Below are 20,407 nucleotides of genomic sequence, written 5' to 3'. Positions count from 1 at the left end.
GGCTTAGTGCGAATGATCCTAAGACTCTCACTAATAGGGAGAGTGACTCGCTAAATTGGGCTCGGGAACTCGATGCACAGGCTACCCCAAAGACTACATGTCTAGATTGGGAAACTGCACCGCAGTCAGCCAAAATGCTGCCATCACATGGAGGGCATCCCATGCCTAAAAGAACTAGGGCGAACAACATTAAGATGGGTCCAATAACCTTTGCTAATGTCGCTAGGGACAGTTTGGTGATGGCAGTTGTCGACAAGGGAGAAGAACAGGGCTGCATACCTAGGAATAACTGGAGTGGAATATTCAATGGACTGTCATCAGAGTACACCGATTTCCTTGCGGAATTTCCTGGTCTCCTTCAGTTTGTGACGATGCAGGCTGATATCGAGGGTGATACAGGCTAATTGCCTTCAGCGATCAATGCTCAATTGAAATGTATCGTTGTGCGCTAAAAAAGATAGGTGAGATCTGGCCAGGTGCTGCACTAGATTAAGTCAAGAGGGAAGATATTCCTTCTCGACCACAAGTTGTGAGGACATCGAAGAAGAAGAGACTATAGAACACCTTCTGTGTGTGTGTGTCTCGCACGACCAGAAGCTGTGAGGACATCGAAGAAGAAGAGACTATAGAACACCTTCTGTGTGTGTGTGTGTCTCTCACTAGCAGTTTGAAGAAGTTCCACTTTAGGTTCTCATTTCTTTGAGCATCTTTCTGATTTAGCGGATGTGAACTTTCCCAAGTTATTGGGCTTTTTAAAGCGTTCTGTATGGTTCAACGATAGAAACTAGACTAGGGGCTGTCTAAGCGAGTCTGATAGCAGACTGCTACTTAAACCTAACCTAACCTAACCTAGGATGTATTTGCTCACCATGACAATTTGGGTCTTAAAGAGAGTGGAGCTCGATACTGACTGTTTTTAAGGCCCATACCCCAAACCGGACATATGTATTGGATTGCCCAAAAAGTAATTGCGGATTTTTCATATAGTCGGCGTTGACAAATTTTTTCACAGCTTGTGACTCTGTAATTGCATTCTTTCTTCTGTCAGTTATCAGCTGTTACTTTTAGCTTGCTTTAGAAAAATAGTGTAAAAAAAGTATATTTGATTAAAGTCTATTCTAAGTTTTATTAAAAATGCATTTACTTTCTTTTAAAAAATCCGCAATTACTTTTTGGGCAACCCAATACAAACTTTTGCAATAAGGGGTTTAAAAGAAAGGTATTTGAGTTTAGAAAACGAATTTGATATCCAGAATTGAGGCCCATGTCAATATGGGGTTCAAATAAATGATATTTGAGAGTGGAGCACGATGCTGATATATTTTCAGGGCTAAGTGCTTGGGGGAGCACCCCACTCCTCAAAACTCCCCTAAATCGGACATATTTACCGACCATGTCAATGTAGGGCTCAAATGAAAGGTATTGAGGAGTAGAGCAGGAAATTGATACCCATTTGCGGAACAAATTTTCTGGGAGTCTACGCCTTCCCCTAAACATCTCACAAACAGCAATTATTTACTGACCATCGCAATATGGGGCTCCAATAAAGGTATTTGGGAGTAGAATACGAATCTGATATCCAAATGTGGGAAGGGCACCTTCCCTTCCCTAAAACACCCCCCAATGAGTACAAATTTGCCGACCCTGGCTATATGTGGCTCCAATGAAAGGTAATTGAGTTTAGAAATTTTGAGGCCAAGGGTTTGGGGAACTCATCATCCCATAAACTCCCCATAAACCTATGGCAATATAAGTGGTTTTTTGAGAGTAGAGCATGATGCTGATTTTTTTTCAGGGCTTAGTATCTGGGGGACCACAAATTTTGACGGTATTTTCTATAGAAAAAATTATGTTTTTCATTATTCGTCCATTTATACCATTTTCCCACAAAAGCCCTTACAAGCCATTATCTCTCAGTCAGCTTAAGCTATATCAATATTTTGCGATTCATTTAAATTTGTGGACATTTTCAAGTGCCGGTGTATGGGGATTGATAGCAGAAGAAGCAACAAAAAAAAAAGACTTATCTGATCTTATGTCAGGCGTTTAAAAATAAAAATACACCATTAAAATGCAATCAGGGAGGGGATTGAGGCATGCGAAACACAACTTCAACAAAGGCAATTTTACGCCCTGCCAAAAAAAAAACTAATACCAAATGACAAAAAACAACAGAAAAATAGCATGCGGCAAACATGCGAATCAACAAATTTAAATAAATCAGAATTTATAAACTGAATGTTTTTTTTTGTTGGCTTGTGGTTCGAGTAGTCGCAGACATAGTGGCTTTTATTATGTATAATTATTTATTAAGTATAATTAAAATGTATTTTTTTTTTGTGTATGTTTTAGCTATTCAAAAACCCCATCGAGATTCGACGGAAGTTTTATTTCATTCATATGCCTCAGTATTGGCCCAAGATATCGAGCGTGCAAACGAGCCAAAAACCGCAAGCGCTTAAAGTTCAAAAAGCAAAGAAGAAGTCAAGAAGACGCGAACAAAACCATAAACAATAAAAAAACAACACCCAAATCTGCCAATCATGTTTCAGTTATTCGATTTGGAACAGCAATATGCCTTATTTCCCAAAATTCAACGCGAGGAAGTGCTAAAACTCCTGCAATGGGCCCAAACCCAACCCCATCTGCCCAGCATAACGGAGCATGAGGCTGTGTGCTTCTTCTATGCCTGTGGCTGTAGCATGGAATACTCCAAGCAGGTGCTGGACCTCAGCTACACCTGTCGCACACATTTCGAAGAGTTCTTTAGTAACTTGGATGTTGAATCGCCTGATATGAAACAGGTCTACAGGACGGTGTAAGTTGAGTGGTGGTGAAATTTGAATTGAAAAATAGCTGACTAGTGTTTCACTTTTTTCCCGAATGCCATAGAGCCGCCTTTCCACTGACACAAAAGACACCCGAAGGATATGCTGTACTGTTGGCAAAACTAGTGGATCCGGATCCTTCAAAGTTCAATTTTGTTAATTCCATTAAATTGTAAGTAAAGACTTGAAAGTAAGGAAGAATTTGAAAATACTGATCGAGGTAGCAACTCACACCAACCACTATGGGACGCGTTTCGTCTTTGGTTAGAAGACTTTTCAACCAGATTAGGTGTGATGGCTTCAAGAGCCTTACGTTGATATGTTGTATTTGAATCATATTAAAAGCGAAGAAACATCTATGATACAATTACCACTTAAACCAAGCCCGACAACCCTGCTTATTAGCTGTACTTTTCCCAATGCATGTACTTTTGTGTAATGACAGACATTCTGTCTGTGGCAAATAACACTTCTTCCGTATTACACATGATTTTTGTTCATCTTCTGTTGGCAGAGCCCGGCCAGGATTCGAACTTGGGCACAGGGAGCACCAGCGAAAGCCATTGCAGTTGTCTTAGCTTTCGAAGCCATCAATACAACTTCAACAGATGAACAAAATCATGTGTAGTACGGAAGAAGTGTAATTTGTCACAGACAGAATGTCTGTCATTACACAAAAATGCATGCATTGGGAAAAGTACAGCTAATAAGCAGGGTTGTCGAGCTTGACTAAAGTGGTAATTGTATCATAGATGTTTCTTCGCTTTTAATACGATTCAAATACAACATACCAATGTACGGCCCTTGAAGCCATCACACCTAGTCTGGTTGAAAAGTCTTCTAAACAAAGATGAAGCGCGTCCCATAGTGGTTGGTGGGAGTTGCTATCCTTGGCTTTCCTTATCCATTTGCATCTCCGATCATTGAGCTCGTCTCGAAAGAGAAACAAACAAAAATTGTAAATTTTGCCTAACAGGCAAAAAACTTGAAAAATTCAGAATTCTGATCGAGAGTGAAATTTTGGAAATTGTAAAAATATACAGGAAAATGTGAGAGAGAGTGAAATTTTGGAAATTTTAAAAACATACAGGAAAATTTTAAATATTACAGATTTTATAAAAAAATCAAACAAGTGATGTGAAAAAAAAGTGAAAGAAATTTTATAAGAATTATAATATTGGGTTGCCCAAAAAGTAATTGCGGATTTTTTAAAAGAAAGTAAATGCATTTTTAATAAAACTTAGAATGAACTTTAATCAAATATACTTTTTTTACACTTTTTTTCTAAAGCAAGCTAAAAGTAACAGCTGATAAGTGACAGAAGAAAGAATGCAATTACAAAGTCACAAGCTGTGAAAAAAATTGACAACGCCGACTATATGAAAAATCCGCAATTACTTTTTGGGCAACACAATATAAACAAGTTAGGCCGGGCCGAATCTTGTATACCCTCCACCAAGGTTCTTTGTGCGGTGTCTCTTTTAAGGCAAACAAGGAATAATGGATAAGAATTGTTATGCTAGTGGAGATATATCAAGTAATAGTCCGATTCGGACCATAAGTGAATAGACCATAGTAGAAGTCATTGGAATATATTTCAGTCCATTCGGATAATAATTGCACCTTGTAGGGGCTCAAGAAGCATGATCGGAAGATCGCTTTATATGGGAGCTGTATCAAGCTATAGGTCGATTTAAACCATATTGACCATGTATATTGAAGGTCATATGAAAAGCCGTTGTACAAAATTTCAGCAAAATCGGAAGAGAATTACGCCCTCTAGTGGCTCAAGAAGTCAAGATCCCAGATCGGTTTATATGACAGCTACATCAGGTTATGCACCGATTTGAACCATACTCGGCACAGTTGTTGGAAGTCATAACAAACAACTTTATGCAAAATTTCGGATGAGAATTGCGCCCTCTAGCGGCTCAAGAAATCAAGATCCAAGATCGGTTTATATGGCAGCTATATCAGGTTATGTAGCGAATTAAACCATACTCAGCACAGTAGTTGGAAGTCATAAAAAAACACTTCGTGCAAAATTTCAGCTAAATTCGATGAGAGCTGCGCCCTCTATTGGCTCAAGAAGTCAAGATCCAAGATCGGTATATATTGCAGCTATATCAGGTTATGAACCCATTTAAACTACGTTTAGCACAGTTTTTTGGAAGTCATAACAAAACACCTCATGCAAAATTTCAGCCAAATCGAATGAGAATTGAGCCCTCTAATGACTTACGAAGTCAAAATCCCAGATCGGTTTATATGGCAGCTACTAGCCGACCCGAGCCCGCTCCGCTGCGCCTTCTTTTACTTTATATTGGACAAAAGTTTCCTTTGAATATTTATTTTCAAAAATATTGGGTTGCCCAAAAAGTAATTGCGGATTTTTCATTTATTCGGCGTTGACAAATTTTTTCACAGCTTGTGACTCTGTAATTGCATTCTTTCTTCTGTCAGTTATCAGCTGTTACTTTTAGCTTGCTTTAGAAAAAAAAAGTGTAAAAAAAGTATATTTGATTAAAGTTCATTCTAAGTTTTATTAAAAATGCATTTACTTTCTTTTAAAAAATCCAATTAAGCAATTACTTTTTGGGCAACCCAATAGTATATCGCTTGACTAACAGTTTAACAATATAAGTGCCTTTATCTCAATCCCATATGATCCTTATGGGTCTACGAATTTCAGTGTGGATGTAAGGTGTACTCTATTCTTAAAATACTTTATTTCAGCCCGATATTCTAATGATATCCGATTTAGTGATGTTTTCGGGGGAGAGGTGGTCTCCCATATACTTGGCCCTGAAAAAATGTCAGCGTCGTGCTCTTCTTTTGTACACTATTTATTTAAACGCCATATTGCCATTGGCTTAGGGGAGTTTACACGATGAGGCGTCCTCCAAACACATGGCCCCAAAATAGGTTATCAAATTCATTTTCTAATCTCAAATACCTTTGATTTGAGCCACATATTCCCATGGTCGAAAAATTGTTACCCTTTGGGGGATGTTTTGTGAAAGGAGTGATGCCCTAAATTCATGGTCCTACATATGGATATCAAATTTGTATTCTACTCCCACATACCTTTATTTGAGCCCCATACTGCGATGGTCAGTAAAAAATTGCTGTTTGTGGGGTATTTTGGGAAAGGGGTAGACCCCCAGAAAATTGGTCCCGAAAGTGGGTATCAATTCTTGCTCTACCCCCCAATACCTTTTATTTAAGCCCCACATTGACATGGTCGGTAAATATGCCCGATCTAGGGTTGTTTTGGGGATTGGGGTGGTCCCCCAAACACTAAGCCCGGAAAATATATCAGCAACGTGCTCTATTCGCATATATCTACATATCATTTATTTGAACCCCATATTGCCATTGCCCTCAAAATTGGATATCAAATTCGTTTTCTAATCTCATTTAAACTCCTTATTGCAAAAGTCAGCAAATATGTTTGGTTTGGGGTATTGGCCCTAAAAACTATCAATATTTAGTTCCACTCTCTTTAAGACCCAAATTGTCTTGGTGAGCAAATACGTCCTATTTAGGGGTTGTTATGGTGGTGGGACGTCCCCTAGACAATTGGTCCCTAATGTTTATATTAGGTCTACTCCCAAACACCTTTAATTTGAGCCCCATATTTCCATAGTCGGCAAACATGACCTGCTTGGAGGATGTTTTGGGGGATGGGCGGCCACTCAGTGAGTTGGCCTTAAAAATATATATCGGATTCGTGTTCTACTCTAAAAACCCTCTTATTTGAGTCTCATATTGCAATAGTTAGCAAATACTTCCTATTTAGGTGGTGTTGTAGGGGTGGGGTGGCCCCATAGACACTTTTCCCGAATATTGATATCAGATTCTCGCTTTACTCCCAAAGACCTTTCATTTGAGCCCCATATTGCTATGGTCGTAAATTTGTCCCCTTTGGGGGATGTTTTTGGGGAGAGGCGGCCCCCCAAACACTTGAACCCATATTTGGATATCAGATTCGAATTCTACACTAAAATACCTTTTATTTAAGCCCCATATTCCCATGGTCAGTAAATAGGTACTGTTTGGGGGGTGTTTTGAGGAAGGGGTTGACCCCCAGAAACGTGGTCCCACCTTTGGATATTAGATTCGTATTCTACCCGCAAATACCTTTCATTTGAGTCCCATATTGCCATGGTCGGTAAATATGTTCGATTTAGGGGTGTTCTGGGGGTTGGGGTGGTCCCCTTAACACTTGGTCCGACAATTGGATATCAGATACGTTTTCTTATCCTAAATACCTTTCATTTGAGTCCCATATTGTCGTGATTGGTCTAAGTATATGTTTGGTAGGTTTTAGAGTGGGACGGCCCCCCCAGGTACCCCATCCGAAATTTGGATACCAAATTTTTATTTTTAGGGTACACACAAAATTTCGCTTAAATCGCAACACCCATCTTCGAGATGTGGTGTTTCTGAAAATTAGAGTAAGGGGGAGGGTCCGCTCCCCCTTCAGATATCAAAAAATGTAGTCCCAATTTTCACCACGAGATCATTATGCACCATCTGTGAAAATTTCAAGAAATCGGTTCAGCCGTTTCTGAGTCCATAAGGAACACACAAACGTACAAACAAACAAACACAAATTGATTTTTATATATAAGAAGAAGATTGGGTCTTAGACGAATACTTCTAGGTGTTACAAATAGAATGACTAGATTAGTATATATTCTTGCTCGTCTCGACATTCTGTGTCAATCTAGCCATTTCCGTCCATTCGTCCGTTTGTCAAAATCACGATAGCGGTCGAAGCAGCTTGAAATTGTCCGCAGATACTTAACATTTGTGTAGGTCGTTGGGGTCGTTGCAAATGGACCATATAGGTTCAGATTTGGATATTCCGATTTGACTGAAATTTTGCACACAGTGTCGTGTTGTGACTTCCAACAACTGTGGCAAGTACGATTCAAATCGGCCAATAATCTGATACAGCTCCCATATAAGCCGATCTCCCGATTTGACTTCTTGAGACCGGGGAAGCCACAATTTTTGTCCGATTTGGCTGAAATTTTGCATGTAGTTGTTCTGTTAGGTCTCCCAACAACGTAGATAAGTACGGTTCATATCGGTCAAGAACCTGATATATTGGTTGCCCAAAAAGTAATTGCGGATTTTTCATATAGTCGGCGTTGACAAATTTTTTCACAGCTTGTGACTCTGTAATTGCATTCTTTCTTCTGTCAGTTATCAGCTGTTACTTTAAGCTTTCTTAAGAAAAAAAGTGTAAAAAAAGTATATTTGATTAAAGTTCATTCTAAGTTTTATTAAAAATGCATTTACTTTCTTTTAAAAAATCCGCAATTACTTTTTGGGCAACCCAATAGATCCCATATAAATAAAATCCATGGAGGTGGGTTCCTAAGATTCGGCCCGGCCAAACTTAGCACGCTCTTAGTTGTTTTATTCTAATTTTTCTATTTCCACAGATATTGTGTGAGTCAAGATAAGGTGATGCTGGAAAATGGCATTGCGGCTGGACTTATTATTGCCATAGATTTATCGGGAGCCACCTTCGGTCACATTGCTCGCATTGGAATAATGCAATTGAAAAAAGTCATCTACTATCTACAGGTAAGCCTTGGTAAAAAAAAAACCCTTATTATCAAAAATTATTACATCCCAAACATTTGTTTCTCTTCTATTTTCATCAACCCAGGAAGCTATACCATCTCGTCTTGTGGGTCTTCATTTTCTCAATTCGAATGCCATCATTGATAAACTGTTGTCGCTTATGGCACCCTTCATGAAAAAGGAATTGATGGATATGCTGCATGTGCACACCAACATGGAAAGCTTTTACAAGTTTGTTCCCCGCGAATTGTTGCCCAAGGAGTATGGTGGTCCCGACAAGGATATCAAACAGTTTCAAGGTAAGCTGTTAAGCCTAGGTTTAGCAAAGAAGGTTTTTTTTTTATATAAAAATGATTAATTTCACTCATTTCAGAGACATTCCTTAAAAGCTTGTTTGAATCCCGTGTTGACATTATGGAATACAACAGCACTCATCGTGTGAATGAAAAACTTAGGCCAGCGAAGGCAAAACATTCCTCAGAACTCTTTGGCACTGAAGGGAATTTTAAGAAATTGGACATCGATTAGGGTGTGTGGATGATGAGCGTAGAGTTTAAACACCACAATGAACTGCCTAGATTTTTAAGATTTTTAAAATTTACCACATGTCCTATGGAGACAATTTCCATAGGAATTTTATTGTTGACTATTAATACTAAGAGGACATTTCACGTATTATATGTATACAGAGTTTTTAATAAAGTAAAAAAAAAGCGGGGTTATTTCTAAGCAATGTAATGGAATTCTTTGGCATTTGTAAATATAAAGTTAATGTAAATTTTTATGAAAATTAAAATATGCTTAAAATTTATTCTACTAAACTACATTTTCTATGAAAATTGCATGAAGGAACAGGGGATACTTCCCTCATATCAATGAGTGCAGTCCGTGTAATGTTAAAAGACTCAATGATAAGTGACCTCCTTTTATATGCCGAGCCCGAATGACGTGCCGCATAGCGACACCACTTGGTAGAGAAGTTTTAACAACGCAGGATACCCTACAAATGTAGCCGGCATTACTAAGATGTTCGCGCCGGGATTTGAACCCTGGTAATCGGGGTCATAGGCGAACATGCAACCTCTGCGCCACGATGGGCTCCGCTTAAATTTTATACGAGAATTAAATTTTGAAGATAGTTCTCACATATCAATGAGTGCTGTCCGATTCAAGTTTTAGGGACCTCCTTTTTATAGCGGAGTCCGAACAGCATGTTGCAGTGCGATACATTTTTGGGGAGAAGTTTTTACATGGCTGCCATACCATTTTTATACCCATCACCGATGGATGGGGGTATATTCATTTTGTCATTCCGTTTGCAACACATCGAAATATCCATTTCCGACTCTATAAAGTACAATATATATATTCTTGATCAGCGTAAAAATCTAAGACGATCTAGCCATGCCCGTACGTCTGTCTGTGGAAATCGCGCTGTAGTCTTTGAAAATAAAGATATTGAGCTGAAACTTTACACAGATTCTTTAAAGGTTCGAAGATGGGCTATATCGGAGCATATATTTATATATCCCCCATATAGACCGATCCGCCGATTTAGGGTCTTAGGCCCAAAAAAAGCCATTATTATCCGATTTTGCTGAAATTTGGGACAATGAGTTGCACTTAACCCTTCAGCATCCTTCTTAAATTGAGCCCAGATCGGTCCAGATTTGGCTATACCGATCTCTCGATTTAAGGTCTCGAGCCCATAAAATGCGCATTTGTTGTCCGATTTCGCCAAAATTCGAGACAGTGAGTTGTGTTAGGCCCTTCAACATTCCTTTTCAATTTGGCTCAGATCGGACTAGATTTAGATATAGCTGTCATATAGACCGATCTCTCGATATATGGTTTTGAGCCCACAGAAGTCGCATTTATTGTCTGATTTCGCCGAAATTTGGGACAGTGAGATTTTTTAGACCATTCAACATTCCTTTTCAATTTGGCTCAGATCGTTCCAGATTTGGATATAGCTGCCATATAGACCAATCTCTCGATTTAAGGTTTTGGGCTAATAAAAGGCGCATTTATTATCCGATTTCGCCGAAATTGGAGACAGTGAGTTGTGTTAGGTTCCTCAACATTCTCCAGATTTGGCTATAGCTGCCATATAGACCGATCTCTCCATTTAAGGTCTTGGGCCTAAAAAATGAGCATTTGTTGTCCGATTTCGCCAAAATTCGAGACAGTGAGTTGTGTTAGGCTCTTCAACATTCTTCTTCAATTTGGCCTAGATTGATCCAAATTTGGCTATAGCTGCCATATAGATCAATCTCTCGATATAAGGTTTTGAGCCCACAAGTCACATTTATTGTCTGATTTCGCCGAAATTTGGGGCAGAGAGTTGTGTTAGGCTTTTCGACATCCGTGTCGTATATGGTTCAGATCGGTCTATATTTGGATATGGCTACCAAAAAGACCAATATTTTGTTCTACAAAATTGAACAATATCCGTGTCAAATGTGGTCCAAATCGGACCATATTTCGATAAAGCTGCTATGGGGCATAAATTATGCATTTTTCAACGGACTATGACGAAAGGTGGTTTACATATATTCGGGTATATATGTAAAACTTCGGATACCTACCACCTCGGGTGGTGATGGGTATTCAAAGTTCGGCCCGTCCGAACTTAACGCCTTTTCACTTCTTTCTGGTACAAAGATTTCAAAAATCTCAAGTTTTTTTTGTTTGTTAGGATCATTGTTTCATGGTGTGTTCATTTCTCTTTCGATACAAGCTAAATGATCGATTTATCTACGGAATGGAAAATAAAAGCCACTACAGAAATCAATCATAAGGAAACCTTCTTTCTTACAGATTACTTTTCAGGAAAACATCTTTCATACAGATTACACAGTACAAGAGCCAATCAGAAGTATGAGATATTCCAAGTTATGATGATGGCAATGGTGAAGCAAACACCCAAAAGAGTTCTCATGATAAAAATTTTTGGGCTCTTTATATATAACCCCAACGGAACACAAAGCATTCCCATCTTTTGCGATATATCGGAGATTATATCAGCGATGCAATTTTTAATTGTACATTGATAGTAAAAAACTTCTCCCCAAAGAGGTGTCACTGTGCGGCACGCCATTCAGACTCGGCAATAAAAAGGACATCCCTTATCATTGAGCTGAAACTTGAATCGAACAGCAATCATTGATATGTGAGAGGTTTCCCCTTGTTCCTTAATAGAATGTTCATTGGTAAATTTGCATTACATTGATAGAAGTCCAAAAACACAAATTTTGAACGCCTTACCCTAAAACCCTCCAGACAAACATATAGACCGATCGGTACTATATGATATCTTAATTTCGGAAGCAAATCAACATTCTCATATAGAAACTTGGAGATAAGTGTCAGGGCCCCCGCTACGCTGCTAAAGTTTTCTAGAGGCGCAATTAGTCAATTTAGACTAAATATAAAGTGATATTGCCCCTTTTCATCCCCAAATCATCCACATAAGGCAAAATTTGACAGTCGGACAGATATGATTCGAGCGACTAACAATTGAGTATCCCCATTTTATCGTGGCTTGTTGCATAAAGTGATAAACAAGGCTCAAAAACATCCGAATTGTTCGAAAAAATGCGTAGTGCTTGAAAAGGTACTAAATATATCGGGGGTAGAACGGTACTCCTCAAGTGGAAAAAGTACTAAAATACTGACTTTTCCATCCCTGCCACACACCCGTACCCCCAATAGTGAACTCTTTTAGCATACTCTTTCTCTCGCACATATCAGTCACCTCTCACACTCTCGCCACTAATACTTCCACCTTCCCACAATCACATATTAGTCACCTCTCGCATTCTCACCACTAATACTTCCACATTTCCACAAGTAACGAATGATTAAGAAAAAAGCAACAACATTTGATGTGATTCTGCTTCTTCTTCTCTTATTAAAAGTTAATTTTTCGTTTCATGAATTTTCTTTTCGGAAAATTAATTTTCTTATATACCTATTCTGCACATCTCTGGAAAAATTTCTTTCGATTGAAGCCTATTTTATCCATTCAGCCGTAATATTTACCATAAACTCGCTTTTCTAAAACCCACCTACTGCAAAAGCTGTAGCTGTAAATTGTTTGTTTTGTTGTGCAGCCTCGCAAAACATCTAAAAACAACCACAATAGACATGCTAATGCCTCATACACCAAAGCCTAGCTATAAGGAATTGTCTGGCCCATATGCCAAGTAGGGCTACGCACATCACACCCCCACAACACCTTCACCTAAATAGTGATACTCTTTCTCTCTCGCCATTTGTTTCTATTACTCTCACCACTAATACTCCCACCGTTGGCTTTGCATTCACACACATAACGAAACGAATGCTTTAGCAAAAAAAAAACAACAACAATTTGCTGCGTTTATGCTAGTTAATGGCACACACCGCACAGCCATCCAATTGTAGCATTGTTCCCACTCTATATATGGTCTGCCCATGCTTTGCATTCCCACAAACAACAAAATTTCCTGTGTTTCTGCTTCCTCTTCTCTTCTTGACAATCAATTCCGCATTTTCATGGATTTTCTCTTGGGAAAATTAATATTCATATATATATTCCGCATATCTCTGGAAAGTGTCTTTCGATTGAAGCCATTCAGCCGTTTGGCCGTAATATGTACCATAAACTCGCTTTTCTAAAACTCACCTACTGCAAATCAAAGAGGGTGAGATAATACAAGAGAGGGTTTCTGCTTTGTCTTCCCCGTACCATAAAATAACATGCGTTAAAGACACAACATTTTCCATGTATTCCAATTGGAATCACATTGAGGGTTGCAACATTTTCGGGTTATTCTGTTTTGATTCGGGCATTCGTTCGAACATTTTTCGTATTTTGCTTTGTTTCTTTGCAACCGAAAGTTGGAATAAAAGGAAAAACGAATTATCGTAAGCAACTCAATCATGTTGTGTCTTTAACTTTTGTCACTGGCCATGCTGTATTTCGCTCTAATGCCAACTCTTTTCTTTTCTCACCCTCTTTGCTGCAAATGAGTGTAGTTATAAATTCTTTGTTTTGCAGCCTCGCAAAACATATACAAACACAACAACGAACATGCAAATGCCTCGTACGCCTAAGCCGAGCTGCACGAAATTGGCTGACATATACGCCAAGCAGAGTTACGCACATCACACACCCACAACACCTTCACCTAAATAGCGATACTCTTTCTCTCGCCATTTGTTTCTCTTACTCTCACCACTAATACTCCCACCTATGGCTTTGCATTCACACACATAACGAAGCGAATGCCTTACAAAAAAACTAACAACAATTTGCTGTGTTTATTTATGCATTTATGCTAGTTAATGGCACACACCGCATAACCACCGAATTGTAGCATTGATCCCACTCTATATTTGCTCTGCCCATGCACTGCTTTCATATTATGAATTGCAGAGCATGGGCAGACCATATATAAAGTGGTAGCAATGCTACAATTGGGTGGCTGTGTGGTGTGTGCCATTAACTAATAGCATAAATAAACACAGCAAATTGTTATTGGATTATTCTTTGTATTTGTTTCGTTATAGGTGTAATGCAATAGCCATAGGTGGAAGTATCAGTGTTAAGAGTAAGGGAAACAAATGATCCGAGAGAAAGAGAATCACTGTTTAAGTGCTTCTTCTTATTTTATTGAAAATTAACTTGCTCATCGTCATGGCTTTTCTTTAATGATGGAATGATGCCCAACTTATTAAAATCCATTCAACAGTTTGGTCGTTATATGTACCACAACATCACCTTTAATAATATATTTCTCTTATTACGCTAAATTAATATATCCCTTTTATCATATTACACCATACAGCGATAAGTTAACAAAACATTAACGATCCAATGAACCCTTGCCCAAATGAAGCAATGCATCCAAAATGTTGTCAAATATATCACATACGAGTTTTGTTACCCTCCACTAAGGGATTTGCATTTTTTTAGTATCATGTGAATTATTACCTTAGTTAGGCTATCATATTAACTGTTCAAGGGTAAGTGCAACAGTCACTTGACAAACTTTGGATGTAACGCACAAGTTTGTCTCTTTTCATGATTAACTTGTAAAAATGTGGCCTTTATTCGATTTGGAGAAACAATATGCCCAGAATCCCAGCATCAAGCGAGAGGAAGTGCAAAAACTTCATCAATGGCTGAAAGCCCAACCTCATATGCCTGAGCTGTTGGAGCATGAGGTCCTGTTGTTCTATCATACCTGTGATCATCACATGGAATACACCAAGCAGGTGATCGATAACTACTACACTTTTCGCACTCATACAGAGGAATTTTTTGGCAACTTGGATATGGATTCACCACAAATGAGGATAGGCCGACAGGTGATGTATGTTGGATGGCTGGTTTTGAATGATCTCTCTTGAGTTTATATGGGTTTTTTTATTGATTTTTAATTTCATTTCCAGGGCAGGATTTCCTTTGGACAAATTGACAGATGAAGGCTACTGTGCCATTGTTGCTAAGATCATGGACATTGAACCATCAAAGTATGATTTTGTGGCTGTCTTAAAAATGTAAGTAAATCATTGCGATAAGCTGAAATATTTTCAAAGCAAGGTTCAACGGAAAATTGTCTTGGAGGCAAACAAACTAACATAGAATGAACTTTGTGGGTCTCAGACCCTAACCGAATTAGGGTAATCCCCAAATCATACTAAATTGCGAATTAATCAAAGAAGATATTGTTGTTGTTGTAGCAGTTTGTTGTTTTCTATCTATCGTCTGCTTGATTCTATTGAGTGTCGAACTCTGCGACTAAGATGGGGTGCGTACACAGGCATCTGGGTCTGAGTCGAGTGGGTCTGGCTGGGCAGTTAAACAGGTGATGTGTATCGTGCGGTCCCTGGTTACAATCGGGACATACATCTTGCACGTCGGCATCAATCCTTGCTCTGTAGGAGTTGAGGCGGCTGCTTCTGCCGGAACGTAATTGAGCCAGAACCACTCAATGTATAGTTCATACAGCCTGGGGTTTTGGACATTGTTTCAAATACAAAACAGTACCCTTCGCTGCTGCTTGACCAAAGAAAAGACACACTCGTCCCCAGTGTGGCTGTGAAGCACAACAAGACTTTCTGTTTTAGCGAACAGTAGGTGGAGTTTTGAAGTGTCGTCCACCAGACCACAACACCATAATCCTCACCATCGACCGACCACCCGACTTCATAACCTCTGAGCGCCGAACGTTCATCAACTATAAGAAGGCCAATTGGACTGGCTTCAGAGAGTATACCAATCGCCGCTTCAATGAACTGCCACCCCCCTCTGATGTGCTTGTGGCCGAGAGGAAATTCCGAGACATCATCAACGCAGCAGCCGCTCGCTTTATTCCAGCCGGTCGAATACCGCAAGTGCGACCCAATTTCCCGGCGCAAGCAGTGGTACTCGCAGACGAGCGTGATGGGATTCGTGCTATGGACCCCGCTAACCCCAGAATCAGCGAGCTGAATCTGGAAATAAACAGGGTAGTCAACGAACATAAGCGGAATTTGTGGCTGGAACACTTGGAGCAATGTAACTTAGGCACCGGTGCAGGCAAATTGTGGGCCACTGTTAAGTCTCTCTCGAACCCCGGTAGACGGGACGACAGGACCTCAGTCACTTTTGGCGAGTTAACCGTGACTGATCCGAAGAGATGCGCCAGGTTGTTCAACCGTCAATTTATCGTGCATCCCGAGAGAGACAGGGCAAGGAGGAGAGCCATTCGCCGTATTCGTGGTCTCCGAGCCGATGAACAGCCATCACAATTTACCGTGGGCGAAGTTACGAATGTCATCCGTGGCGCCAAATCTTCCAAGGCGTTGGGCCCCGACGGAATCTCTACATTGATGCTGAAGAATCTGGATTTACCTGGAGTTGAGTACCTTACCACTGTCCTTAACCTGTCATTGAACACTCTTATAGTTCCCGATGTCTGGAAAATGGGCAGAGTGATCCCGCTACTGAAGCCTGGTAAAGACCCGAGTTTGGGGGAGTCGTACAGACCGATCTCCCTTCTCTCACCAGTGGCTAAGACGCTTGAGGCATTACTCCTCCCGAGCCTCGTAGGAGAATTTCCATTCGCCGAGCATCAACACGGATTTCGGAGACTGCACAGCACAACAACAGCTTTGCATGCCATCACCACACACATTTGCCGTGGCTTCAATCAACCCAGGCCATGTGATAGGACGGTCCTCGTGGCATTGGACCTATCGAAGGCATTCGACACGGTCAGCCATGCCAAATTATTTGAGGACATCGCCAACACGTCCCTCCAGCCAGGCCTTAAACGTTGGGTCGCGAATTATCTGTGTGGTCGCCAGTCATTTGTGGAATTTAGGGATAAGAAGTCAAAACACCGTAGAGTGAAACAGGGAGTTCCCCAAGGCGGGGTGATATCTCCGGCTCTGTTTAACCTCTACCTTTCCTCCATTCCACCTCCTCCAGACGGCATAGAGATCGTATCATATGCGGACGACTGTACGATCTTGGCATCAGGCCCCCCACCCATTGATGACATCTGCGATAGGTTGAACGTCTACCTCAACGAGCTTGCCTCATATTTCGCTGCAAGAAATCTGAAGATATCCGCCACCAAATCTTCAGCCACACTGTTCACTACAAATACGCGTGAGGTGAATTCTGAGCTGACTGTGATGGTCGATGGAGAATTGATTCCGACCATCAAGTGTCCCAAAATACTTGGCGTCACATTTGACAGCTCCTACACTTTCTCCCCACATGCCACAGCAATCTGCAATAAAGTCAAAAGTAGAAACAAGGTCCTCAAGTCACTCGCTGGCAGCACTTGGGGTGCAGACAAAGAAACCTTGTTGACCACGTACAAAGCAATTGGCCGGTCTGTGGTAAGTTATGCAGCGCCAGTGTGGTCACGTCAGCTTTGTGACACGCAGTGGAATAATATTCAGATCTGTCAGAATGCCGCCCTCCGAACTGCGACGGGCTGCCTCCTTAGTTCTCATGTGGACCACCTCCACCAGGAGACAAAGATCCTACCAGTGCGAAGACATAACTACATGCTGTCTAAGCAATACCTTTTGGGCTGTTATCGCAGAAATCATCCAAATCATCATCTTGTGGATAGATACCCACCGCCCAGAAGCCTTAAGGTAGATCTACATGATCTAGAGCGTGAGGTCCAGCGCTACAAGAGAGAACCTCTAGATCAAGCGGCATATCAAGCGGGTCTGAACAACATTCATGCAGACACGGTAGCAGACGCGTTAACTGGCTACCGGGTGAATGTAGTCCTTGGAGTACGACCGCCACCCATTGCACCCGAAGAAATCGACCTCCCCCGGCAAACCAGAGTGATTCTGGCTCAATTACGTTCCGGCAGATGCAGCCGCCTCAATTCCCACAGAGCTAGGATTGATGCCGACGTGCAAGATGTATGTCCCGACTGTAACCAGGGACCGCACGATACACGTCACCTGTTTAACTGCCCGGCCAGACCCACTCGACTCAGACCCAGATCCCTGTGGACGCACCCCATCTTAGTCGCGGAGTTCCTGGGTCTTGACACTCAACAGAATCAAGCAGACGAAAGATAGTACACAATAAACTGCTACAACAACAACAACAACAACCATATAGCATACAAATTCTGACAACCGTAGTACGCAGCACAGTGCACAAACAAGCCATGCTTTTGATTCGGCTGAATATTAAGCAGTAGGTGGAGTTTTGAGGTGTCGTACACCATACCACAACACCATATAGTATACAAGTTCTGACAACTGCAGTAAGCAGCCAGTGCATGACAAAATTTATAAACCACCAACGACAACTATTGGTCACCCTTGATGTATGTCCTCCTCAGCAGGGACTTTTTAACTGTTTTATTTTTTATTTCATTGAATTCCATATTTGTGGGTAGATTATTTTCCGTTCAAGACATGTGGCTACAAGGAAACGATCTCATACCAGGCATTGTGTTTATTATCGACTTAGAAGGATTGTCATTTTCCCAGCTGGCTCGCATGAGCTTACCACAAATTAAGAAGTTGATGTATTTCTTGCAGGTAAGAAGATCAGACTGTAAAGCAACCGTAAGACACACGAGATCTGATCAAAAAATAACCGTTATTTAAAATTTTTGCAACAAGGCGAAAGGAGGTGGATGTGGCGGTGACAGGTCAAGCGATGGGACGGCGGATGGATTAGCATTTAGTAGGCTGCATCGAAAAGGTCGGTGAGCTGAAGATGCCCGGACCATGAAGTCTTGGAGCTGGTCGAGTGGGTGTGTGTGGAACTCTGATGTTTTGAAAGTGATACCACAGGAACAGAAGAAGGAAGATGCCTTCTAGTTCCCACCGTTGAACCAACCAGATCGCTTTAAAAAGCCCAATAACTTGCGAATGTTCACATCCTCTAAATCAGATTGGATCTTAAAGAAATGAGAACCTAAAGTGGAACTCCTTTCATTTCAGGTTAAGCCACCTAATTTCTGTCTCTTTCTGAATGACGTGTTGCTACGGTATGGTGCTTGCATCATCCCTTAAGGTGACCAGTCCGGAGTTCAACTAGTAGTCGTTGGATTACGTGGTCGAACCAGAGTCCTTAATCTGGTACCACGGGAGTCAGGAGCCCCTGGAACTTCGGATCCAGCCTGACTATTGGTGAAACCCCAGTTGGGAGCAACGTGGTGGCTGTGGTTTAACACCTAAAATCGCTGGAAGGACATTTCGGTGTGGAGTTGCATGTACTCAACCGGTTGCCTTGACCCATAGAACTGAAAGAGTTTTGAATAGTGCTCTGCTCCTAACCAAGGGGGAAGACACGTCCAGACAAAGTGAAAGTCGTACTCATGCTAGCTTCGGTTATGAATGGGGGCGTTGGTAGACTCAGCGTTTTCACCCGGGGTTAAGAGCCCTGCAAGATTAAGCCATCGTGACAGATGCCTGCATAAAACACACTTTTGAAATTTGTATAATACCCTACACCTACCCTATAATTATAAAGAAGGAGCTACATCTTATTCTGAACCAACCTCGGCGGATGTTTCCAGATGGGTTAGTAAACAATCCGCAATAAATTTCGAGCAAATATGTTCAAGCCGTAATGACTGCGTTTGACAACATTATTGCAAATTGCCCAAAATCTGACGAAACTATATATATGGGAGCTATATCGACATCTGAACCGATTTCGACCAAACTTCTGAGATATTATGGTAGTCGTCGTGGAAAGAGTTGTGCAAATTTTTGGCAAGATTGGTCAATAAATGCGCTTGCAGTGGCTCTAGAAGTGAAAATCGGGCGATATACATATATGACAGCTATATCTAAATCTGAACCGATTTGTATAAAATTCGGCAGAAATACTTAGAGTCGTAAGAAAATCCTACCTGCCAAATTTCGATACAATCGGTTAACAAACAAGCGCATTATTGCAATATTTCTCAAAATCGGACGAACATGTATATGGAAGCTATATCGAAATCGAAACTGATTTAGACCAAACTCCATAGATATTGTGGTAGTTGTCGAGAAATGCGCTATACGATATTTTGGCAAGATTGGTCAATAAATGCGCTTGCAGTGGCTCTAAGAGTGAAAATCGGGCGATATACACATATGGGAGCTATATCTAAATCTGAACCGATTTTTTTGAAATTCACCAATAATGTTGGGAGCCAAAGGAAAATCCTTCCTGCCAAATTTAGAATCGGTTAAAAAAATAATCGCATTATTGCAATATTAGTCCAAATCGGACGAACATATATATGGCAGCTATATCTAAATCTGAACCGATTTTTATCAAATTCAGTAGTAATATTAGGAGTCAAAAGAAAATCCTTTTTGCCATATTTCGATAGAATCGGTTAACAAATGAGCACCTTATTTGCAATATTTCTCAAAAGCGGGCGAACATATATATGGGAGGTATATCCAAATCTGAACCGATTTTTCCATTATCAATAGGCTTCGTATCT

General features: G+C 40.6%; 2 protein-coding genes across 2 annotated transcripts; both read left to right on the top strand.

Moving 5' to 3' along the window:
• Window positions 1-2,506: 2,506 nt before the first annotated feature.
• Window positions 2,507-9,001, top strand: LOC106083229 (clavesin-2). Its single transcript, XM_013246135.2, has 5 exons — window positions 2,507-2,818; window positions 2,893-3,000; window positions 8,288-8,432; window positions 8,518-8,731; window positions 8,806-9,001. Exons 1-5 carry the CDS (start codon window positions 2,544-2,546, stop codon window positions 8,958-8,960), a joined length of 897 nt encoding a protein of 298 aa, XP_013101589.1. The 5' UTR covers window positions 2,507-2,543; the 3' UTR covers window positions 8,961-9,001.
• Window positions 9,002-14,519: 5,518 nt separating this feature from the next.
• On the top strand, window positions 14,520-18,563 carry LOC106083120 (uncharacterized). Its single transcript, XM_013245975.2, has 3 exons — window positions 14,520-14,794; window positions 14,874-14,981; window positions 18,350-18,563. The coding sequence occupies exons 1-3, from the start codon at window positions 14,520-14,522 to the stop codon at window positions 18,561-18,563; spliced, it is 597 nt and encodes a 198-aa protein (XP_013101429.2).
• Window positions 18,564-20,407: the final 1,844 nt, after the last annotated feature.

The sequence above is a fragment of the Stomoxys calcitrans genome, chromosome 2, assembly GCF_963082655.1.
Source record: "Stomoxys calcitrans chromosome 2, idStoCalc2.1, whole genome shotgun sequence".
Lineage (NCBI taxonomy): Eukaryota > Metazoa > Arthropoda > Insecta > Diptera > Muscidae > Stomoxys > Stomoxys calcitrans.
Note: the sequence above shows the minus strand (reverse complement) of the source record. Positions and strands in the feature narration are given on the sequence as shown.